The sequence below is a fragment of the Ovis aries genome, chromosome 13, assembly GCF_016772045.2.
Source record: "Ovis aries strain OAR_USU_Benz2616 breed Rambouillet chromosome 13, ARS-UI_Ramb_v3.0, whole genome shotgun sequence".
Classification (NCBI taxonomy): Eukaryota; Metazoa; Chordata; class Mammalia; order Artiodactyla; family Bovidae; genus Ovis; species Ovis aries.
The window spans coordinates 21,845,913-21,871,635 of NC_056066.1; the positions used below are offsets into that span (position 1 = coordinate 21,845,913).

The following is a 25,723-nucleotide window of genomic DNA, read 5'->3' on the forward strand; positions in this document are numbered from 1 at the left end:
GGAGACTGGCGATTTGAATATGCCAGAGAGAAGCCATTAAGCACTTTCTGTGAGAGCTGAAAGTTCCCGACTTAATAAGGAAAGGAAAAAAATCGTAGATTGAAGTTGCTATGAGCTACAGCAAGAACAAACAATCTATCTGTGAAATCATGAAAAAGGAAAAAGAAATCTTCGTGTTTTGCTGTTGCACCTGAAACTGGTTATGACCAGTTTGATTATGGCCACAGTGCACGGTAAGTGCTTAGGTAAGATGGAAAATGCTTTAAATCTATAAAATGCGATATTCGAAGATGATCCAGAGAGATGACATGGGGTGGGAGGTGGGAGGGGGGTTCAGGATTGGGAACTCATGTACACCCGTGGTGGATTCATGTCAATGTACGGCAAAACCAATACAGTATTGTAAAGTAAAATAAAGTAAAAATTAAAATTAAAAAAAAGGGATATTCTGAGAGGAAATAACCACATTCATATAACTTTCATTACAGTGTATTATTATCATTGTCCTATTTTATTATTAGCTATTATTGTTAATCTCCAACTGTGCCGAATTTACAAGTTAAACTTTATCATATATATCTATTCATATATATAGGAAAAAACATAGTTTCCACAGGATTCAATACCATCCATGGTTTCAGGCACCTACTTGGGGTCTGGAATGTATCCTCCAGCATAAGAGCAGACTACTGATGTACAAAAATAATATGCAAGTTTTTGTGAAAGATGCAGGACTGCATTTATATTTATTAAATGGTGCATAGTGTAATAAAGTCACATAGACTAAAACAGGCAAAATAGGAAAGTTCATAATGAACAATTCATGACACGTGTTTCAGAAATGTTTCACTGTTTTTAAAGAATGTTTGCTAAAAAACTGACTGTGAAAAGAACAATTTCCAGTTCAGAAGAGAATGCCTGATATTATTCATACAGAAAAGAAATTCTCTTTAAACACTCAAGTCAAACTTAGAAAGGGAGCCACAATGTGAACGAGAAGTTTTCCTCTCTGCCTGCTACACTCCTGGCCTTGCATAGCACCTGTAAACAGAGTATGAAAACACTGCAACTCTCAACATGATTCAGAATGTTAAAGAGATGATGTATGTGCCATCCTTCTTAACAACATCATAAAATAAATCTTTAAGATTTTGACCATGAGGATTGTTTTTTAATTGAAGCTTAAAGCTAACAGAAAAAAAAAAATTTATTCCCCTCTCAAACTCTCATTCAAAATCTCAGTCCTACAGAAAACTTAAAATAATGTGAAAAGGCATAATCCAATTTGAAAAATACACTTTTGGAAAAGAATGCTTTTGAAATCATGAGTCACTTCAGCTTTAAAATGCACACTCAAAATGCAAGTAATTGCTGCACTGCTAAGGCTCAAACCATCACTACATTTGAAAGGAAGACTAGAGCAGTGGACGGGATCAAGTATCGGCCAGCTCTAGAAAAAGAGAAAGATTGGGCAAGAGACACTTGGAAAAGCAAGTCAGGTGGTCATTCCTGCCTCCACTGATGTAGTGCTGTGCTTGATATTTATAAAACACTTTTTCTGTTCCTCTCATTATCAATCCCTCTGTAGAGACTAGCCACCCCACTGCATGAGGCCAGAGGTGGACAGGCCCCAGGCCACCAGCCTCTGCTGACTCTCAAAAGCCAGCCGGGTCACTGCACTACGGTCTCAGGCCAGGCCCAGCAATCCTGTTTGAGGGGGTCAAAGATTTTTAGAAAAATTAGAAAGGTCCATCATACAGCAAGGCTGAATTCCTGGCCACTCAAGTGGTGAAAACAGAAAGGACCAACAGAAACTACAGAGGAAAACAAAATTAGAGGCATTCCTTTATTTATGGGAGGAGAAAAAGACACCAGGACAACTGGAGAAAGGTGGGCTAGGTCTTTTCGTTAAGGCCCTAAGAGCTTTCCATTCAGCTTCTTGTGGAGCAAAAGGCAGCCATGTGTAAATAGACAAAGAGTTACCAAAAAATTAACTCAAGATAGAAACGTCAACAGGACTTGGGAGCCATTGAAAGTTAATATCTGATTATGAGGAGGAAAAAGGAGGAGTGTGTTTGGGATTTGTTTTCAAAGTCAGGGGGCGAGGGTGGAGGAGAAGTGCTGCTTTTCAAAATACACATGAACTCGCTGAGTGGATAAGATTTCTATCAGGTGATAAGGTTCACCTGGGAGACTAGGTTCAGCAGGGAGCACTACTGAAAACAAAGCAGGACCCACACAAGTCTTATCGCAGGATCCACCTGTCCTGCAGGCCTGGACATGTACTTCTCAGGAGCCCAGTGCCTACACTTCAATGCCAGCATGACAAGAGTCAGCCTACTCCACCACCTCTTGAAACACAGATGAACTTCATTACTTGATAAAATAATAAAAGGGGTTTTAATAAAGAAGTTCTGAGAAAGCTTCATGATCGAATTAATAATTAAATTCTGAAATGAAAATATAAATCCTCAATGGTAGAAATATTACGATGATAAATCTCCACACCAGAATTTTTCACATGAACTAAAAGGTGAAGTCACTGTCAGGAGACTTTTTTTTTTCTCCTCCTTTTCAAAATAAAATAATGAGAATGGTGTCATTTTCTATGAAATTTTAAACCATATTTCTTCTGGCCTTTTCCATTGGAAACTGAAATTCATTTCTCTATAAATATTTTAATGCCATTTTCCTGTGAGCAGGAACAATCCATCAGAGAACAATTTCATAATTGTTTCGTAAGCTTACAAGGCACACAATGTCATAAAGTAAAGGCCCTGGGTGGACGAAAAGAAAGCCTTGAAAATAAGGGTGAGGTCAAGAACACGGAGGCAAGTGAAGAGGCAGACACTGGAGCCAACGTGTGTAATTCAAACACAGACTAACCCAAGTGCCTGTGTGGGAGGAGGGGGAATATACTCACCATAAATTTCATCTGTGAAAATTAAGAGTATTGAATACTTTTTAAAAAAAACTCTACATTCACTCTGTATATATTTCTCTTCTTCTATACCACCAAAATAGAAAGGCTTATTTTGCTTGACTTGACTTTTGTTAGTGAATCTGTTAAGGGCTGAATTTCCCTTTTAAAAGATATGTTAAGAGACTTTCCTAGTGGTCAGTAGTTAAGATTCCACCTTGCAATGAGGGGGATGTGGGTTTGATACCTAGTCGAGGAACTAACATTCCACCTGCTGAGGGGCAACTAAGCCCATGAGCCATAATTACTGAGTCCTTCCACGGTAACTAGAGAGCTCGTGTGCTGCAAATAAAGATCCCACGTGATGCAACGAAGATCCCATGTGCTGCACCTGAGACCCAGCACAGTCAGATAGATAAACAAATATTTTTAAAATAAAAAATAAGAGAATTTTTCAAATTTATTTCCTAATCCCCTAGGACCTCAGAACATGGCTGTATGTACAGAAACATCAGAGGGAATCAAGTTAAAGTGAGGTCATTTGGTGGGCCCTAAACCAATATGACCATTGTCCTTGTGAAAAGGAGAAATTTCAACACAGGCACCTTGCCAACAAAGGTCTATCTAGTCAAAGCTATGGTTTTTCCAGTAGTCATGTATGGATGTGAGAGTTGGACTATAAAGGAAGCTGAGGGCCAAAGGATTGATGCTTTTAAACTGTAGTGTTGGAGAAGACTCTTGAGAGTCCATTGGACTGCAAGGAGATCCAACCAGTCCATCCTAAAGGAGATCAGTCCTGAACATTCATTGGAAGGACTCGTGCTAAAGCTGAAACTCAATACTTTGCCACCCGATATGAAGAACTGACCCCTTAGAAAAGACCCTGACGGTGGGAAAGATTGAAGGCAGGAGGAGAAGGGGACAACAGAGGATGAGATGGTTGGATGGCGTCATCGACTCGATGGACATGAGTTTAAGCAAGCTCTGGGAGATGGTGAAGGACAGGGAGGCCTGGTGTGCTGCCGTCCATGGGGTCTCAAAGAGTTGGACAAGACTGAGCAACTGAACAATAACATTTGGGTGGGACCTAACCCAATATGACCACTGTCCTTGTAAAAAAATGAAATTTCAACAGAGGCGCAGAGAGAAGATGATGTGAAGAGACACAGAGAGACAGTAACCATCTACAAGGAAAGGAGAGACACCCAGGACAGGTCCTCCCTCATGCCCACCACCCCCAGAAAAGCCAGTCCTGGGGACACCTTGATTTTGGATTTCTAGTCTCCACAACCGTGACACGATACATTCCTATTATTTAAGCCACCTGTTCGCGGTAGTCCACCCAGCAGGCCTAGCAAACTAATACAGAAGCCATTAGGACTCTTTATGCTGATCCTCCCAAGCATCTCCAAACTTATCCACATGAGAATTCTGCCAGGAATTAATGTCAAATTTATTAGGCTGTAATTTCTACAATCTGTCTCCTCTTCCCCTTTCTAAAATTTGAAATATTTTTCCATCTCCAAAGCTCTCTTGTGCGGATAATTTCTCAAAGAGAACAATAATTATACTCATTATTTCTCAAAGAATAATGAGTATAACAGATACTTAGATGATATCAACTCTGTCAACTGTTTACACGGGTTATCTGATTTATTCCTTACAATAACCAGAAGAGGTAGTAAGTGCTATTATTGTCAATATCTGAGACACTGATCATTTGACAGGTGGGCTGACAGGACATCATTTTACAAATGAGAGCCCAGTGGCAGAGCCAAGGGAAGTAACTCACCTAGCTGAGCACCCAAATCCATCTCGTAACTCCCCCATCACATCTTCTTTCATCGTCAGGGGTAAGGGAGCCTGATTTCAGTTTCAGGACAATGTCCACAGGGCCTCCTCGGGACCCTATGATGCCATGCATCTGGGCCTAGAGGTTCATCTGGACCTAGAGATTCCAGTTTCTTTCACTACCATGAAGAATGGCTTGATGTCTTCTTCCTCACCCTACTCTCCTAGGTTTTAATTTCTTAATGATTCTTATGGGTCTTTTTTAGTTTTAAATATCTTCTTCTTGGTTGAAAAGAGGAAAGCTAACTAGGAATTGAATAATTCTACTCTTTCCTATGTCATTTTATTATTCCAGTATCTTCCCCAAGCCACAGTTCACCTTTTTTCTTGAAACGTGTGTACTCAGTCACTCAATGTTGTCTGACTCTTTGCAACCCCATGGACTTTAGTCCTCCAGGCTCCTCTGTCTATGGGATTTTCCAGGCAAGAATACTGGAGTGGGTTGCCATTTCCTTCTCCAGGGAATCTATCCAACCCAGGGATAGAACCCACATCTCCTCGTATATTGGCAGGCAGATTCTTTACCACTGAACCACCTGGGAGCTCCTTCTTAGAACATAAAAGCTTTTAAAATTCTTTCGTCTCAATGACAAGCCATTGCTCATGTCAGCCTTTAGCTTTCCTGACCCTATTCTTAGACTGTTCGCGCATTTTTAAATTCTCAGTTTCCCATCTTTTAAACTGTGTGTCATGCTGATCAGAGTTCAAAAGACTCCAGGGGGTGGTGCCCTATGTTGGTTTTTTGTGTGTTTTGGTTTTAAGAGTTGTTCCTCATTTTCTCCCTCGCTGGAATAATTAACGTTTTCAATCAGAACTTTATGTTTCAAAGTCTTCTAGTTAACGGAGCCCCCTTTCTTTTTATTCCTTCTTTCATTTATTCACTAATTCTTTATTAAAGGCCGACTGTGAGCCAAGGACCGTGCCTGCCCCTGGATGCACAGGGAGGACTGAACTTTACGTGGCTGCTGCCTCGTAACCCAGGGCTTCCTGAACTCACACGCCCCCTCTGCTTCTCACACACTGTGAACAGGTTTCCTGAAGTCTGGGATGTGGTGGGACCAGCAATCTCTCCTCTCACTCTGGTGAGCATCAAGGGAGCAGAGACCACTTGCTCCAATATTCTCGCAACCTTGCGAGGATATCGCCAGCCCACCCTTCCTCATTTTCCACGTTAAGTTGGAAGCAGCTTGAAAACAGGGAAACTATAAACAAAAGCAAAGCGAACAGTCAACTTATATTTTTAATCTTTGAACAGCTGTCTCAGTAAAGCCTCCCTTTAGACAGCATCTAGCCTCTGTGCCAAAGTGTACGCATGTGGAGAAACCATCCGTTATCTTTTGTATCTGTGTTAAGTGGCCCTGGTCTGCCATAAACTGGCTTCTCCTTCATTTCATCCTCCTCCAAAAGTTTTCCATCATTTTTTCACCTTCCATTTTCTTTCCTTCTATACACGGACCCACCTATTAGGTTTGTTTCTTTTTTTAGCACAGCAAGCCCCACCAGGACTGACTTAGCCTGTCCCCACCACAGACCCATAATACCTCTGGATCCAGTGAACCATCGTTAGCATCTATGCTTTGGTACAGATGGGTAAGATCATCACTATATTCCCCTGTTGGTCTCTTCTGAGGATTATTCAATACTTCCTCATCCTCCACACAGGTACTTCATATTTTTTTTCCTTTTTATCTTGTTCAGTAGACTGTATTGTTTAAACCCAAGGGTTAGAACTGTTTCATAGCTGTCTTTATGTCCCTCAGAATTTTGTACATGATTCAAGATGGCCTTGCACTCTGGATCTGAGTTCCACAAATATTTGTTCAGTTGAATTACTCAAGTGTAGTGTGAGACCCCATATTTACATTCTCTGGATGGAGACACCCCCTGCCAGAAAACCTAAGCCAATAATGATAAACACGGAACTGAATACAGATTCTTTATCCTCATACAGAATAAAACGGGGTGTCATCAAACTATAAATTTAACTTCTGCAGAGTCTGCCCTGAGAGTGAACACCATACACAGCATCCTAGCACCATTTTCTTCCAGGGGCTTTCCCCTCTCCTCCACTCTTGGTCAAAGTACCAAGACATTTAGACAGGGAGAGTGGGTACCGCACCTCCATTTTGGATATGTCTGACTCTAGAAATAAGTGACAGGTATAGGCCAAGTTTTACCTGAATAGACCTGGAGAGAGAGAGAAAAGAAAAAAAAAAAAAAAGGTTTCTATATACTGAGAACTTGTAGGTATAAGGTACTGTGCTGAATTCTCTGTAAATAATGTGCTCAACCATCACTGCCTCCCACTTACAGATAAGGGCAGATTAGGAAACTGTGACAAAGAACTCTTGAGTGACACTCCCCAGCTAGTGAGTGGCGAGGCTGGGATTTGAAGTCAAGCCATCTGGCTCCACAGTTATCACTCTCTGTGCTCTGCCGCCTCTTCAAAATGATTGCTAACCTTTCCTCTTCTTTTCTCTTCAATTTCTCATTTCTATATAATTTCTAAAGCTATTTTCCATTTACAGTTCTTACAAAACATTGCCTATATTTCCCATGTTGTACAATACATCCTTGAACCTATCTTACACCCCATAGTTTGTACACTGGGATCTTTCTTTTATGTTACCACCTGTTCTTTCCTGCGGGGAATTTTTTTTTTCAACTTTAAACTTTTTATTTTTGTATCGAGTTATATCTAGCCAGTTAACAATGTTGTGATGGTTTCAGGTGAACAAGGAAAGGATTCAGCCATACCTAGCATCCGTTCTCCCCCAACCCCCCTCCCATCCAGGCTGCCACATCACACTGAGCAGAGTTCAGGGAATTACTTTTTAAACCCTGAGTAGCACTCTCTCCTGACCCGCCAGGCTATGCCAGAGAAAGATGCCAGCATTAGGAGGTTTACTACCAAACAGAGGACTGCTATATCCCATTCAGCACAAATGTGCTTTTAAAGTCCATCCACAAGTGTTTATTCAGTGGCTCTTACACACTCATCATGGCAGGAAGGAAAAACAGACTGCTTCTCTTTCAACATCTGTCCAGTCACCATTGTGCAGGACACTTCCTGGGCAGGCACCCCGTGTACAAATTATGGGTGTTTGCGCTGACCACTTATCTCCTCAGGTACATAGACCAGGAGGCACACAATCAAACCAGCTTCCTCACTCTTGGCCAATTAAACCTGATGTTACATAACCACCACTAAAAAAAAAAAAAGTCCACAGAGGCAAACCCTCTAAACAGGATTTTCCTTCTTTAGCAGCCTCCAAGGAAGAACTGTTCTAATATGGTGCTTCTATTCCTGACAGGAATAACCCTTAATTATGATGTGCCTTAAACATCTAGACACTTTAAAATACAATTTCACTTAATGTTAAGGAAACCAGAGAACTCCGGCAGTGGCAACACAGAAGAGTTTAACACAGCGAGAGAGAGAGAGAGAGAGAGAGAGAGAGAGAGAGAGAGAAGAGGGGTGGGGGTGAGGGGCACAGAGACTACTCCAGCTTTGGCACGGGGGGGGGAGAGGGAAGAAGCACAGACCACTGCTGAGTTGTTTTTGAAGCCTGGAAGAAAAGACAGTGAAGAAAGTCACTAAAGAAAATTAAATGCTTCCATGAAGTGAAGTGAAGTGAAGTGGTAGTCGCTCAGTCTTGTCTGACTCTTTGCAACCCCGTGGGCTGTAGCCCACCAGGCTTCCCCATCCATGGGATTCTCCAGGCAAGAATACTGGAGTGGGTTGCCATTTCCTTCTCCAGGGGATCTTCCTGACCCAGGGATAGAACGCAGATCTACCCTCATTGCAGAGAGACTCTTTACCGTCTGAGCCACCAGAGGAACCCCATAAAACAATGTAAAGACTTCTTCATTTAGCAGGGATTAATTAATCCCTGATTATATTTTGTTTCAGGGATTAAATAAATCATACTTATTACCGGAAAAAAAGTATATGGATAGGCAAGTGAATGAAAACATGGCCTGATGTCTAGAACCCAGGAGTGAGGGACTTCCCTGAAGTCCAGGAGTTAAGACTCCACACTTCCAACACAGAGGGCGTGGGTTCGATCCCTGGTTGGGGGAGGTCCCACGTGCCATGTGGTGTGGCCAAAAAGTATTGGGTTGACCGAAAAGTTCATTCTAAATGAATTCAAAAACAAAGAAAACACAGAAGTCACTCCTGAGACCTTTGGAAAAACCAAGTGATTTCACCAACTACCTTTGTAGATGGCACTCCTCTTATCACCTTTTGACTGCATGTCAGTGACCAATAATCTAGCTATAAATTTCCACATTCCACCTAAACAGAGAAAGTAGTAGCTGTTGTTCATGTGTATTGTCAGCCCAAGCACGGCCGCTCCACTGGGATCACCGCACGGGTCCCCATGAAAAGAAAGTGTGTTTCTTCCATTGAGCCTGCTCTCCGTGAGGGATGCCTGAGGCTGAGCCGCATGGCTCAGACAACTAAAGGGGCTCGCGGCACCCCCAACAGAGCTGCCATGAAATCTACACTATGAGGGGAGAATAAGCAAGCACACAGCAGGTACCAAAGGGTACAAAGGCAACTGGGACCATCCTCACCCTCAAGAATGTAATTTGCTGATAGGAAAGATTTGCTTCTTTATAAAAACCAAACCTAGAGAATTATATCAAGGGTCCTTCCACAAATAGGTCCTCCCACCCACCTCCTGTGTGCAGGCTGTCAACGGCTTACATGTCCTCCCCAGCCTCTACTGACGGACTACATAGATATGGTGGGTTTGAGATGGTCCTTCTCGTCATGATGAGATAGGAACATTCATGATATGAAAGGGCAATACAGTCTCAACAACTCAAACAGCACATCCGATGGGGACAGTGAGAAACAGGCCTGTTGTATAATCATGAATTTGAGTAGCATTAGTCCCTGGTTCCTGGGACACACGCTAAATAGTTGGAATTTCACAAGTAATTGGAAATATCTTTGACATTTATGAGCCCCGGGTTCCATGCCTGAGTTGTTGTGACAGGATGATCAGGATGGGGCTGGCTGCTCCAGAAATCATGAGATTAGAGGGCTGGAGCTTTGCTTTGGGCGATGTGAGTGGACTTCCTCTAGGGAGGGGTAAGGGGCTGGAGTCGAATAATCTCATGGCCAAAGAGTCATCATCCTGCACAATGAAACCTCACTAACCACTCTGAACACCAAAGCTCCAGATCTGGCTGAGATCCCTGGTTCAGGAATGCATGGATGTGTGGCGAGGGCGGGAGGAAGGCAGACTGCTCCTGACTCCACAGTGCAAGGGCAGGTCCAGGACATTCCCACACCGGGTCCTATGTGTCTCCTTGCTGAACTGGTCCTGCCCGTGTCCTGATCAAACAAAAATCTTCAGTGTAGGACTGTTCTGAGTTCTGTGGGTCACTCTAGCAAACTGTCAAATCTGAAGGGGCTGGGGACCCCCTCTCCAAATTTGTAGCTGGTCGGTCTGAGGGACGCCTGAACTTCCAGCAGCATCTGAAGCAAGGGCTGTCTTGTTGAAGATGGCACCCTTCACGTACGCATCAGAATTGCACTTCCAGGACTTCCCTGGTGGTCCAGTGGTTAGGAATCCTCCTGGGAAGATTCCACATGCTGCAGGGTAACTAAGCCCGTGTGCAACAACTACTGAGCCTGTGCTGCTCAACAAGAAAAGCCACCACAATGAGAAGCCTGTGCACCGCAACTAAAATGTAGCTCATGCAACAACAAAGATCCAGTGCAGCCAAAAGTAAATTTTAAAAAAAATTTTTAAAGAACTGCACTGCAGCATTGCAACATATTCTCAATTCCTGAAACATACATGAGAAATAATCCCTTCAAGAAGCAAAGCTCTTGCAGCTGACCTAACTCCCCACATCCAACCCAGATCCAACACCAGCTGAGAACTTTACAGCCCAATTTCAGCAGGAAACCAGCTTGAAGAGGGAGACAAGCACAGTTCTAGTACAAGGGAGGGTTCCTGATAAGTGATAAAACTGAGACATAAAGACTACAGTGGGTACACAAAGAAAGAGTCCAGTAATTAGCTAAGCAATGTCAGCAAATTTGGAAAACTCAGCAGTGGCCACAGGACTGGAAAAGGTCAGTTTTCATTCCAATCCCAAAGAAAGGCAATGCAAAAGAATGCTCAAACTACTGCACAATTGCTCTCATCTCACATGCTAAAACAGTAATGCTCAAAATTCTCCAAGCCAGGCTTCAGCAGTACGTGAACCATGAACTTTCAGATGTTCAAGCTGGTTTTAGAAAAGACAGAAGAACCAGAGATTAAATTGCTAACATCCGCTGGATCATCGAAAAAGCAAAAGAGTTCCAGAAAAAAAACATCTATTTCTGCTTTATTGACTATGCCAAAGCCTTTGACTGTGTGGATCACAATAAACTGTGGAAAATTCTGAAAGAGATGGGAATACCAGACCACCTGACCTGCCTCTTGAGAAACCTATATGCAGGTCAGGAAGCAACAGTTAGAATTGGACATGCACTGGTTCCAAATAGGAAAAGGAGTATGTCAAGGCTGTATATTGTCACCCTGCTTATTTAACTTCTACGCAGAGTACATCATGAGAAATGCTGGGCTGGAAGAAGCACAAGCTGGAATCAAGATTGCCAGGAGAAATATCAATAACCTTAGATATGCAGATGACACCACCCTTATGGCAGAAAGCAAAGAAGAACTAAAGAGCCTCTTGACGAAAGTGAAAGAAGAGAGTGAAAAAGTTGGCTTAAAGCTCAACATTCAGAAAACTAAAATCATGGCATCTGGTCCCATCACTTATGGCACTTCATGGCAAATAGATGGGGAAACAGTGGAAACAGTGACTGACTTTATTTTGGGGGGCTCCAAAATCACTGCAGATGGTGATTGCAGCCATGAAACTAAAAGATGCTTGCTCTTGGAAGGAAAGTTATGACCAACCTAGACAGCATATTAAAAAAGCAGAGACATTACTTTGTCAACAAAGGTCTGTCTAGTCAAGGCTATGGTTTTTCCAGTGGTCATGTATGGATGTGAGAGTTGGACTACAAAGAAAGCTGAGTGCCGAAGAATTGATGCTTTTGTTGAACTGTGGTGTTGGAGAAGACTCTTGAGAGTCCCTTGGACTGCAAGGAGATACAACCAGTCCATCCTATGACAGAGATACATGGGGCTCTGGGTGGACGGTGGGATGAGAAGCCAGGAGAGGATGCAGGCAACCGAACAGACCATCAAAAACACATGTTTATATGTCTTTCTGTACTGATGCGTGCACTCACTGCACCGTTATGATGCTCCTGTGTGTTCCCTGAACTTGGAGCAGTTCACACTTTTGATCCAGTAACACATCGTGAAGTCAGATTTCAAGACCGAATTCAATCCCAGCAGGCAAACCGTCTAACTCCACATCCCAGATCTCTGACCCACGGCCACGCGCAGCCATCCCATGTCTCTACCTCTCTGTGAGGTTGACCTGCCCCTGCTCTGGATGGAAAATGAGCATCAGAAGAGTTGATCAAGGATTTCTGTCTAAGAGATTGCAGAGATGAAGCAGAAGTATATCCCCAGGCCACCCATCTACAAATCGATCTCAGGCTATTCAAAAGTACACACATCAAACTAGTTTTCTTCTAGCTCCTCCTACGGTTCGATGGGAATGAGTCGGCAGAGAGTGTGGAAAAGTAAACAGAAGCTGAACATGATGAGAGGCTCTCAAGGACTCAGAAAAACACACAGCTGGTCACAGATAAAGTTAACCCTGGCTTTCCAGTGCTGGAATAAACGATCCTTGCCATTCAGACCTGGTCCTTCCCCATGGCTTCCTGTTTGCTGGTTATGTTTGTGCCCCATGTCTAGTTTTGCAAGAGAGGCTACAGAACCCTTTGATAGATTAGCTGAACGTCAGAATCAATCATCATCCTTTTACTATATATAAAATAGATAAATGACAAGGATCTATTGTATAGCAAAGAGAACTATATTCAAATCTTGTATTAACCTATAATGGAAAAGAATCTGAAAAAGTGTGTTTATATATATTTATATGTGTGTGTGTGTGTGTGTGTGTGTATATATATATACATATATATATATATGGCTTCCCAGGTGGTACCAGTGGTAAACATTCTACCTGCCAATGCAGGAGAAAAAAGAGACTTGGGTTCAATCCCTGGATCGGAAAGATCCCCTGGAGAAGGAAACGGAACCCTACTCAAGTATGCTTGTCTGGAGAAGCCCATCGAGAGAGGAGCCTGGCAGGCTACAGTCCATAGGTTGCCAAGAGTCAGGCACAACTTAGCGACTAAACCACCACCACATTCTAAAACATAATCACTTGTCTGTACACCTGAAACTAACAGTGTAAAATCAACTATATTTCAATTAAAAATAAAACCAAAAAAATTATCCTTTTACCAAATCCTCAAAATATTCTGAGTACTCAGCTCATCGACATTATTCTAGCTCCCACTTCCCCCACTGTAAAAAGCATAGCTCTTCTAGTAACACTGACTAGAGGAGAACAGAACCAGAAAGAAAAAGAAAAAATCTGACTTCCTGTGCCTCTAGAGGCTGAGCTATGAGGGGGCCGTGAAGTTCTGGAGGATCGGGGTGTCATGTGTGGGTCTGTCTGCCTCACTCACCCTCCTGACATTCCCAAGAACCAAGCGTGCTTTAAAGCACTCATGTGAAAACGTTTAAAGAAAGACGTACTGAAATGCACTCTTACACAGGCCCCTGACACATAATCAATACCCCTTTAAGCGCACACATCTATATCTTGCATTAACCTCGCATCTCACTGTGATTTAGGAAGTAACGCTGTGCTTTAGCCCCAAATCTTTTCTAACCTGACATCACTCTGTAACACACAGATCATCATAAAGAAATGGAAATACTTCCAAATGTGGCAGAACTCAGGGCGTGACATGTACATAGAGCCTTCTACAATGATTTCAAAGGATACTAAAATTCATCCAATGTCGTCAACGGTTCCATAAGGTACCTGAGAATCAGATCAGGTTGCATGGACACTGGAACCTTTTTATTTAGTTCAAATAAAGCGTCTCCTTCCCTCACTTTCAATCAGTTTTAGCAAACTGAAAAACAGTTTTAGCAAAATGAAAAACAAAAAACAACTGTCAGCTTCTCACGTCAGGTCTATATGCAAAAGGTCTCATCTCTATGCAGTAGGCAACGGAAAAGTCAGACAAGGCAGAATTCTAATTGATGCAAACTAGAACCTCTATGTATCACAATGTCCTCCCACAGAAACGGTTGCTTTTAACAATGTGACATTCTTCTTCTTTCTTTAAAGGGGAAATAAGCAACTTTCAATTTATTATAAATAAGGGAGGGGACCAACATTTGGATATTAATAGGTGTTATCTGATGCGCTGAGGCTTACAAATATTTTCCCCTTTTCATTTCTATAAACGTTCCTCTTAGGTAGAAACTATCCCATTTTACAGATTATAATTAAACCCAGAAGAAAATTAATGAGCATCCATATAGAATCTTTTAGACAGGTACCATATTTTGAAACTGAGCCCATTAGCACGGAAAGGAAATCCCATCATGTTCACTTTGGATTGGCAAAGGTGAGTCTATGCCTCCAGCAGGGAGACTTTATCCTTTGGTATTCAGATCTGGTGAAGCTTGGCCACCGGACCACCACTCAGGTTCTATAGGGTCTGTTCTCAAGCCAGCTCCTCTAGATGCCCAGGCTCAGAAGGAGCTCTGCTGGACCACATCCTGAACTGGGGGAGGAGGCCGGAGACCGCACTCTGGGATGCAGCATAACCATCACACTCACTGAGGCAGCCAGTCTCTATTGAGCACTAAGTGCCAGGCTCTGCAGATACCGGGGAAGCAAGACAGCTCTACCCTCAGAGCCACGCCATGCAGGAAGAGGGCTCGTGGCTCCTCCACAGGATGGTGAGGGCTCTTGTGGCTGAGCTGAGTCCTGAAGGATGGCTGGCTACAGGAGAGGGCGTGGTTGCACAGACAGAGTGAAAGCAGAGGCTGTCTGAATTCACGTACTTTCGGCACAGCACTGTACATACTGGCAACTTCCAACGCTCTGTGATGTGTGGGGCGTTAAGAATAGGGAACTAAGCTAGGATTTCTCAAATCTTTTTTGACTACATCTTCCAGTAAAAATATTTTTTACATCATGATGCTATACACACTTTACACATATGACTTGAAAAAATCTTTGCCAAAACAGTACTCTTTCCACTACTCAAACGCATTCTGATATTTTCTCTCTCCTCTTCTCTCTCCCCTTCTCTCCTTCATTCTTTAAGTTTTAGATACAACCCTCAAACAGGTGGCAACCCATAGTATGCAAAATACTGGTATAAACCTTCTAACAGGTGTGACTATCATTTCTTTGAACAACACGAGTTTGAACTTCAAGGATCCACTTACACGTGGATTTTTTCCAATAAATACTACAGTGGAACCCGATCCCCAGGTGGTTGAACTTGAGGATGCAGAACCACCAATGCAGAGAGAGCTGACCTTGGACTTGAGCGGCCTCAGATTTTGGTATCTAAAGGGAGGTCCTGGAACCGGGTACTAAGGAAATTCCTCTTCTGCCTTTCATCCTTTTTTTCCTCCTTCACCCCTCAATAAAGCATCACCAAGGAAATAAAAGCACCACAGTTTCCTGAAGGTTTGTGATTTGGCAGAAACCAGGCTGGAACCTTGACATGCCCAGTGTCATTCATTCTCACTCAGATCTGCAGGTTAAGCATTACTATTCACATTTTAGGAGTCAGACATGACTGAGAGCATGCACGCATGCACACACACACACACACACACATACCCATTTCACAGGTGAAAAGACAAGCTCAGTGATCAGAGAATCAGTGGACCATGATAGAGCCAGGATTCAAGTTTAGTTCTGTCTGGCTCCAACTTGCCAATTGTCCCATTGTGCCTTTCATGAAAAGTTCTTAAGTAATTAAAGTTAACCTAATAGAAAGAATTTCCTAAGTCCCCTTGAGATAACTCAAGTCCTTGGAGTGTTATGGAACCAGGTTTGGGAGGCGTCAGGAGAGATAAGGCAAATATGTAACGGATAAACCTCTCAGGTTTAAATTCAATTTCCTTCTGTGTCCTCTGAGGTCCCCTTAGTAAAGGCACTGGTGGAGAGTCACCAACAGAGAAAGAGGAGATGAGAGCTGCTGGGTCGCTGGCCTAGATAACCCCCTCATGGCAAGCTGGCTGAACGGAGCTGACCGTTCTGAGTGGCCCGTAACCAGGAGCACCTTGCCCGCATCATCCAGGCTGCAGATAGTCCATAAATATTCACAAGACAGAATGCTAACACAGGCAGAGTGAAAGTAAACACAGCGAACGGCTCCTGCTGGTTTATTTTTAAACTGTTCCAAAATTATGTTAAGTGAAACTATCTGGTGAGAAGGAAGCTTCTTTGGAAGGATAATGAAGCATATTTAGTACAGACACTTGTGTTCCTTCAGGCCCCTAACTGAAGATACACTTGACACAGATACAAGGGATATTAAATGTGGGCAGGTCAGGACAAATGGGCAGCCCCCCAAAAATCCCTGCAAAAGTGATGATTTGGGGAAATTATTGGCAGTGCTGCACTAAGAGATGGCATCATAAATTGGCCCTTCCCCTGACCTAAAATAACGTGCCGCTTTGTGATAGTACATGAAACGGCCAGTCACTGGCATTGCGAAGTGATGATACTGCTCAGAATATCTTAAGAACCAATATGTTCTTTACAAACATATAATAAATGCAATTCTGGCACTTACAATACATTAAACTCTCTATTTGACAAACAGCCTTGAGGGGTTTATGTTCTCTGTAGGGCTTGTTGGGTAGCAATACATTTATAGTTTAACTTGGCATGCTAATTCACCTACAGATATGAGCAGTGTTTTTTGTCTAATCAGCTAGTGTTATGTTCCCAGCATTTATGAGCAATAAAAATATCGCCTAGTCCTCTTTTCTTTGCAAGTTCCGTGATGGGAAGAAATCTTGAATGTGCAAAAGAATCCACTGCCTGCTGACAAAACATAAAGGCTTGTGGAAACATGACATGTGCTCAAGTCGATCAGTTTGTTTTTTAAATATTCTACCAGGGTACACCGCTGCATTGGGAACTAAATGTGTATCATGCCTAATCTTACAACTAGTGTGCACTATACTTTGATCTTTCTATCAAAAGATCAAAATTTAAATAGTATGCAAATTATATTTTACACATGTTCTCCTTTGCATGAAATCAAACAGAAAACTTGTTTCTTCTCTAAACACATGAGAATATAAACAAGCAACACATTTAAACTAAAGAAAATACTCACTACTTTATTCCATTTAAAAAAAAATTGCCCCTGGGTATCAGTAAAAATGAAAAGCCTTTATGTTTTCCTAAAAAACCCTAAATGTCTGCTTATGCTTTCAAATTTTTTCAGCATATTTTAATATTTACTTTAAAGGTTCTTAAGTTAATTACATGCATTATTTTTACAAGAAATGCTACTTAAGTCCTCTTCCTGAAAGCTCTGACAGGTTATGTAAAACAGCAGAAATTAAACAACTGATGGTGAATCTCCAGTAATCAAGAAAAGTTGTCATTTTTATAACAACTGAATGCAAAGTATGAACCTTAATTGGATCCTGGATTTAAATTTAAAAAAAAAAAAAAAAAACAGCTACCAAAGATATCCTGAGGCTAGTGAAGGAAATGTGAATATGAACAAGATTTTAAAAGCTATTATGAGATTTCTGTTAAATTTTTAAGTGTGATATTGGCTCTGTAATTCCTTAAGAAAAATATCCTTAGTCTTAGTACCGTGTGATGTCATTTTTAGGGATAAAATATCTTGATGTATGAAACTAACATGATGGCTAAAACTGATGAATGGCCCAACAATAATAAATATATCTAGATAGATAACTAGATAAACAAATGAGGCAAATACTACAAAATGTTAAGAACAGTTACATCTCAGTGGAGGGTATACGGAAGTTCATTGCCTTATTCTTTGAACCATTTTGTATGCATGAAAATCTTCACAATAAAAAGTTACAGGGGGTAAAGAACAGTCATTTTCATTTAAGCATGTATATATATTCACTCCTGAGCCAAACCAGGGGCAGATAAAATATTACTTTACATGGACATAGAATGTTTCATTTTCTGGTAGCAGTATGCTTCAGAGAATCAATTTTCCACCAGTGACCCAGAGAAATGATGGCAGCCCTTCTGGCCAAGACCACAGGGAACAGCTGATTGACACACAGCACCTGATTTAGAGCAAAGGCATTGGGATCTCCAGAGGGTAATCCACGCTGACCAGTGAATTTACGTGGCAGCCTGTGCCCTTGGAAAAATAAGGGTCAAGAATAGGGGCCTACCAGCCTGGAACAGCAGGCAGAACCTGCAAGCTTGCCAGGCTTGTTTTCTGGGAGACAGCATATCAAGCTGTGACATGAATGTAAAACTAAATTAAACATTTAAGCCATCAACTGTACTCACTAAAGATGGATTTCTGTCTTCCCTTGTCTCACTGCTCTATGAAGTGGACTACCAGTTCCAACATTAAGCAAAACATCGGAGATGCTGCTAACCCCCAAAACTCAACCTGAACCTAATAACAAAGCACTAGAAAGTACATAATAAATTTTAGAGAGAAAACCTGTAAGCATTCCATTTAGATACACCTAAAGTATTAAAAATAAGACTCAGATCTATGAAACAACACAGCAGGATATTTCCTATCTACAAAGAGAGGGTTTGCGTTTGGGGGGAGTCCAAATTTCCACAGTTCTGGGCACTAGCTCACTGAAGTCAGGGGACCAACCAGCCAACCATGACTTGCTGCAGAATCTGATGGTCTTTTCTAACTGGAGTGAACTGAAACTCAGCAGTAAGCTTTGAACTTTCAAGTGACCCAAAGCAGTCAAAGACTCCACTTCAGTTACACTTCTTTTTCTTTTGTCCTTTTTTATTTTTGTCATCTTTTTTCTCCCTCATTCAGTTCTTTGTGTGTGTGAGCATACGTGTATGTCTATAAACATATATTTGTTGTTGTTGTTTAGTCGCTGAGTCGTGTCCAACTCTTTTGAGACACCATTGCAGCCCACCAGGCTCCTCTGTCCATGGGGTTTTCCAGACAAGAATGCTCGAATGGGTTGCCATTTCCTTCTCCAGGGGATCTTCCCCACCCAAGGGAACCCAAGTCTTCTGCTTGGAAAGCAGGAGATTCTTTACCACTGAGCCACCTGGGAAGCTCATATGTATATAGTATAGATATATCCTACATACATATATATATACACATAAATACATTATGCATATACGTATATATTTGCTGCTGTCTTCTCCTTTTCTCTTTCCTGGCTTTCCTCTTCCTGCCTTTCCCCTTACCCTCCCCATTCCTCCAGGACCACCAAAGTTTCTCACTGGGTTAAACTTCAGACTGTGAAGCTATAAAGAATCCTGATGTGGCCCAAGCAGCCTGATGGAATCAGGCCACAGGCTGGAAGAGTTACAGGGTTCACTTTCCTTTAACCAAAGACCAATCATCCTGCTTATGGGTCGTAGGGGTGGGATGGTGGACGGTGCTCTCCATTCTAGTTACTGCTGCCTGCTTTTAATCTCTAACCAAGCCTCCATACCTCTAAGAGAAGCAGGTGATCATGACACTGGGACCTCATTTATTGCTCTGTGTTATTCTAGTAAGAGGCGTGATACAGGAGGGCTGAAAACATCAATGGACTATCTGTGGACTTCACTTATTCAAATCATGAATTCTGTTCAATGCTACCGTTTTACGTTTCTGGTCTATTTGTAAACACTAAACTAGGACCAAAGGAAATACAAAGTGATTCTTAATTAAGTTATTCACCAGAGAGGTATGAGCACATTACATCCGTTTACCAAAAATTTACCATCTATGAAAAAATCACTCCCATGAGTGAAGCAGGAATGAACCACAGGCCCTCCATCTCCAGAAGACCTGAACAAACCTGTTTTCAAAACTCCAGGGAGAATGAATCTCTGGCAATATTCCAGCCAGAAGGCTAGGGCTCCTCTGCTGCCTCCAGGCTGGATAAGCCCCGACAAGGGAACCGGGAAGAAAAAGGTTCAGCCATCAGGGCCAAAAGCCCATAGTCGAAAATAGTCTGAGTGGGAGGATGCTCAAAAAGTGGAGAAACACAGGCGGAGAGTAACAAGGTAGCCATTTGGACGCACTGGGCTATGTTGACCATTTGCAGGCTCCAGGAGTGATCTGAGCCCCGTTCCCAGGCTTATCCTCTCAAAGCCTCAACTCCTTCATCTGACAAATGGGAATAATAACAACCCTCTAAGCTGTAAGGTCTGTAAGGATTAAATGAGTCAGTATGCACAGTGCTTAGCATAGGGCCTGAGGAATGATAAGCACTGTATGCTGCTGCTGCTGCCAAGTCGCTTCGGTAGTATCTGACTCTGTGCAACCCCAGAGACGGCAGCCCACCAGGCTCCCCCGTCTCTGGGATTCTCCAGGCAAGAACACTGGAGTGGGTTGCCATTTCCTTCTCCAATGTATGAAAGTGAAAAGTCAAAGTGAAGTCACTCAGTCGTGTCCAACTCCTAGTGACCCCATGGACTGCAGCCCACCAGACTCCTCCCTCCATGGGATTTGCCAGGCAAGAGTACTGGAGTGGGGTGCCATTGCCTTCTCCAAGCACTGTATAAATGCTACCTAATCACAATTACCATAGATTGGAAGCATGCCAACTGTAAAGCCCACCAAAGATAACTTACCAATTTTAATCTCCACCAACAGACCTACTATTAACCAGTTGGAAATACCCAGGTCTCAATTCTTTGCTTCCCTTTTTAAGCTCCAGCATCTCCAGAGCGGTCTCAGCTAAGGCCAAAGGAGCAAGACTCCTTTCTCCAAGAGACTAGGTTGGGGCAGAAAACGTAGCATGGCCATACCATGTGATTAAAATGGAAACTGGCATATGAATAAACTGCAAATCTGACATGCATTTCATAGCTTGCATGTTCTCAGGTGTGTACGTTCCTCAGCTTCTAACCAATGTCTCTAACTACAACACTGAATCTCAAGAACTAACCTTGTTTGAAGACACACACAAATCACCCACCACATCAGAAAGACAAAAACGCAATGACCTTCAGCAAAGTGCATGGCCCCAGAGGATGTGGCATAAACAGATAACTGGTCACCGCCACACCTGGGAGACAACAGCAAGCCAATTCTTCAGAACAGGCAGATCCACCCACTTCTCTGCTCTGCTGCTGCGCCCGCACCTGGCACACCATGTTGGCGATACTTACGCATTACAATAGGGCTTCTTTTCATAGCCTTTGTAGTTGTTCATGTTGAGAGCCATCTTACAGACTTCGCAATGGAAACATCCTTTATGCCAATACTGAAAAAAAATAAATGTTTGAAATGTCAGTACAATGCCAGTTCTTTCCAGGATGGGTACAGAAAACAGACATTTTCAGTCCTCCTATCTGAAAATACTACAACAAAATGACTGTAGGTACCAGTGGACGTCTCAGACTTTCAGTTAAGTAAATAACACCGGCAGTTATTAAAACTGAGTTTTAAATGAATCCCCACCGCAGTTTACAGACTCAGATGGAAGAAATGCCAAGGGCTCTGCCCGGATCACACTTCTGTGAGCAGCCAAAAAGGAATTCTGCGCCTGGTTAATGGAGAAATAGAAACTGTGAAGTGGCCTCAAGGAAAATGAATCCAGTTCAAAGCGCCTAAACTGTCTGGGGCATCTTGATAAACAGTGTCCACCGCAAGTCAGGCAACCCGAAGTGGCAAGAGGCGCACTATGTAGGTACCCCTGGTCTCCCCATGCCTGTCCAGCTTCCACTAAATTGCGAGAAAGATGGACTCTGTCTGGAATGACTATAGGGATGACGGCGTGCTCTTAACAGGCATTTGTGTGACCACTGCCAAATTTCACCGGGACCGCCTTCGGCAGGGTTCAATTGTCACTTAGGATAGAGCCAGGGTCTCTCCCCTGGGCTGTTAAACTCCATCCACGCCCGGGAAGGGTAGCGAAGCAGGGCTGCAGGGGCTGGGCTAAAGCCACTTCCTCTGGAATTCCCAGCCGGGCGGATTAGCCCCCCGTGGGTCTGGCTCGCCGCGCTCAGCCCGGGCTCTCCGGCGGGGATTATTCTTAGCAATGCGGCAGCGGCTGCCCCATGACATATTAATTACTATTTGCCTCTCCACCTCGCCGCCTTCGTGGGAGGCGCCGGGGCGGGAGTGAGGTGGGGATCCGGGCGGATCCTTGGGGTGCGGGTGCAGGACAAGGAGGGGTCCAAGTGGAGGTGGGAGGGGTGCAGCCAGCCGCACTGCCCCTGGGGGCCCAGCCCCGGCTCTCCCGGCCCCGCGCCGCGCTCGGCCAGGCGCCCTCCGCAGCCGCTCTGCCGCCGCCGGCGCAGCGCCGCACCCCCGCCGCCCGCACCCCGACAAAAGCCTTTCCCGGTTCCAGCATCACGGTGGCCACGCGTGCTCTCTGGCACTCCTGCGGGCGTCTTCGTGTGCCCTCACCGGATGCCAAGACATACACACACACACACATACACACACACAGGCACAAACCCACTCTTCTCTTTTCAACCGAGATGCCAAAACTTCTCCGAGCAGGTGCAGCCCGGAGCCCGGCAGGTCTCGGCTGGCCCAGCGCCCCCTCGCTCACCTTATCCAAGCAGTTGACTTTCTCGGTGGGATACACGACTTTCCCGCAGCGGGCGCACTGGGGGTTCATTGTCGCGGTTCCCGGGGGCGGCGGCTGGGCGGCGGCGGCGGCGGCTGGGGGCTCCGAGGAGCCGCTGTGACATCCCCCGGCGAGCCCCGCACCGCCTCGGGGCAGGCGGGAGGGCTGCGGGCGGCCGGGCGCGGGGCCGGGGGCGAGCGGGCGGCGCGGCGCGCGGGGAGGCGGCGGCGGCGCGGGTGGGTGCGCAGCGGGGCCTGGCGCCGGGGGGGGGCGGCCGCGCTCGCGGGCTCGGGCTCGGCTCCGGCTCGGGCTCCGCGCCGCTCGCTCTGCGCCGCTCGCACTCCAGGTACCGGTGACTCACACAGACACTCGCTCCCGCCCCTCGCGCTCACTCGCTCCCCCGCCTCGCCGCCGCGGCGCAGGCCAAACCCACCGGCGCGCCCCGACCGAAGTGGCAGGGAACGAGCACGTCGGGCCCCGGGGGAGGGCGGGCGAGGCGCGGGTGGGGGAGGGCAGACGCCCGGCAAGCTCCGCAGACAGCGCGCCCGGGAGGCCGGGGAGCGCGCCTCCGGCCGCTGCCGCAGCAGGGGCGGCCAGGTGGGCGGCGGCGGCGGTTTGGGGGACAACGCGGGCGGGGAGGGCTCAAGCCCGCCCACTCCTTGCCCCCCATTTCTCCTCTCCCCGGCCCCAGCCGGTACCCCACCCCCACTCCAAGGCAGACTGACGTTCTTGGTGCCCAAAGGTCGCGCGGAGCGGGGGGCGGGGGTACGCCCACCCTCCTCCTCCAGCCTCGGGTCGCGGGCGGCGGCGCAGGAACGCCCGGCGCAGCGCCCAGTCCCCGGGCAGAGGATGGTCCAGGAGCGCGCAGCGACGCGCTCAGGCCCGGGAGCCCGGAGACCTGCGGGGAACCTGGGGATTCACGTCCCCGAAGCGCCCTGCGCTGTGCCGCGCCTGTTCCTAAGGGTCTTCTCCCCGAGAAAGCGTTCCCCGCGTGCCGCGTGAAGTCCTCGGACCCTGGATGGGGGCCTCACTGGCTCCCCACCACTGCACTTTTTATATCTATTCTTGAAGAACGATTGGTCATTTTAGACCCGAATCAAGTCTTTCCTGATTAATTAAACGGTCGTCCTTCTGTATTTTTAGCTGTATTTTTGCAATTAAACGACGTAGGATCTACGAAAAGTTCTTCACTTCCATTAAGGGATGCAATTACAAACTCAGGGTCCTAACCAGAAGGGCCAGAAATCAAGTTGAAGGCCCAGTGTAGGATATCAAATGGAATTAGAATCGGCTTGTTATTTCAATAAGGTCATTGGACTCGCTTTGTAAAACGCAGCAGAATGGAGCTACTCGGCCTGAGTTGAAAGCCCAACCCTCCCATTTACTGTCACAAATACGCAAATAGCCTCTCTATGCTTCAATTTTCACATCTGCAAAATGGGAATAACATCGCACAGCAAAACAGCTCCCGGTCTCCTAGTGTGAGGATTTTATGAGTCAGCAGTTCTGAAGTGTTTCAACCTGCCTGGCTCTTGGTAAACACTATGGAAGTGTCAGCAAGGATTATCACAGGCCAGTTGTAACAAACAAGCAAACACATTCCAGTTGCTGGTACACAGATTAAGATTCAGCAATGCCACTCAGCAACTACTGTAGCAAATATTAGTTGTTAAAAAAAAAAAATCATAGCTGGAGCTTTTCGGGGGAAAAAAGAAAGCTACTAAGTTCTGAGCTCCTCAGGCAGGCATGCTGATGAAATACAATTTAGATTGAGGCTGTAATGTTTGACTTTTCAAAAGAGATTATTTCTTAAAAGAGATCCATCCACCACCGCAGCAGCCTTTGAATTACTATTTGCCTGCTCATAAGTCAACCTCAAAAGCAAATAAAGCAATAATTTGCTGTCAGAGAGGATCCCTTGTCATTTAAAAACACCTCAGAGCTCATTAGAAATGCTTAAGGCCATGGGTGAAAGTGGAAGATTTTATGCTAAGTAAAAGAAGCCAGACATGATGTCAGTAACACGTGGAATCTTAGAGGGGGAAAAAAAAGGTAGAAAGTTGAACTCATAGAGAGTACAAAGTGGTTGTCAGGGGCTGGGCACTGAAATTGGGAGAGGTTGGTTAATGGTTATCTAGTATCCAGTTATGAATAAGGTCTCAGGATCTTACCTATAACATGGTGAGAAGAGACCCACTTCAGACCTAGAGATACATACAGACTGAAAGAGGATGGAAAAAGATGTTCCATGCACAGGTTATCATAGAACTGAAATTTGCTAAGAAAGTAGAACTTATGTGTTCTCATCCAAATAAAAAGAGAAAATATGAGAGGTGATGGATGTGTTATCTCCATGGGGATTTCCTTTCACAATGTATCAAATCATATGCATCAAATCATCACCCTGTACATTTAAATATCTTACAATTCTGTTAAGTATACCACAATAAAACTGGGAGGGGGAAGGACCTACATTGAATTAAAAAAACGAAAGTAAGGAAATGCCTGAGGAAGAAAAAGGTATAGATCACCTGGAAGACAGTAATTTTTTAGCACTTAGATATTCATAAGTGTACATCATAAAATATAGTTTAAAATTCTGTTGTCTTTTAATTGGCAAGCAGAAAGTTCTGAGGAAGCATGATACTGATCTGTGACATTTCTAGCTGATTTATCAAATCTTTTAACTATGAATTATATAATTTCTTAGCCAACCAGCACTTATCACAATGCTGAACACACAGTAGGAACTTATTAAATGTTTTTTGAAAGTGTGTATAAGACCAATGAATGTATTAAAAGTGGAATTAACTATGGTGTTTTATTCTCTCAGAAGTACACAGTAAATACTCAAGTTATATTTTCCTCTCATATACGTTTTGCTTGCTGTTTTCTACATTAAGCCAGCTTCTAAGTTTCTTACTGCCATTTTACTGGTGTAAAAGGAGTTTTAATACCATTTGCCTCTAAAGGGCTTCTTTATTTCAAAATTCAAAGTACTATAAACAGAGAATTGGCAGAAATCTGTCATCTGGTCCAGCCTTCCTCTTTCAAACAGATGAATGATTTAATTATCCACTGGGGAGACCTTTTGCCCCTTTCATGTCTTTTTCACTTGACTAGTCAAGAAATCGGTCCTTATGGTAACTATATGCCAATATCTCTAATTAAATCCTTTTCTGCTGGCTTGGACATCCATAGATGTAAAGAA

The 25,723-nt window shown here is 44.2% G+C and overlaps 1 protein-coding gene across 2 annotated transcripts in view; it reads right to left on the bottom strand.

Moving 5' to 3' along the window:
• NEBL (nebulette) overlaps positions 1 to 22,875 on the bottom strand; it is a 386,786-nt gene extending 363,911 nt beyond the window's left edge. For both annotated transcript variants that reach the window (XM_027976595.3, XM_042230503.2), the window contains exons 1-2: positions 22,495 to 22,875; positions 21,104 to 21,198 (exon numbers count right to left, since the gene is read on the bottom strand). In XM_027976595.3, coding sequence (XP_027832396.1) covers positions 21,104 to 21,198; positions 22,495 to 22,563 — 164 coding nt within the window. In that variant the 5' untranslated portion in view covers positions 22,564 to 22,875. The remainder of the gene's footprint in view (positions 1 to 21,103; positions 21,199 to 22,494) is intronic.
• Positions 22,876 to 25,723: the final 2,848 nt, after the last annotated feature.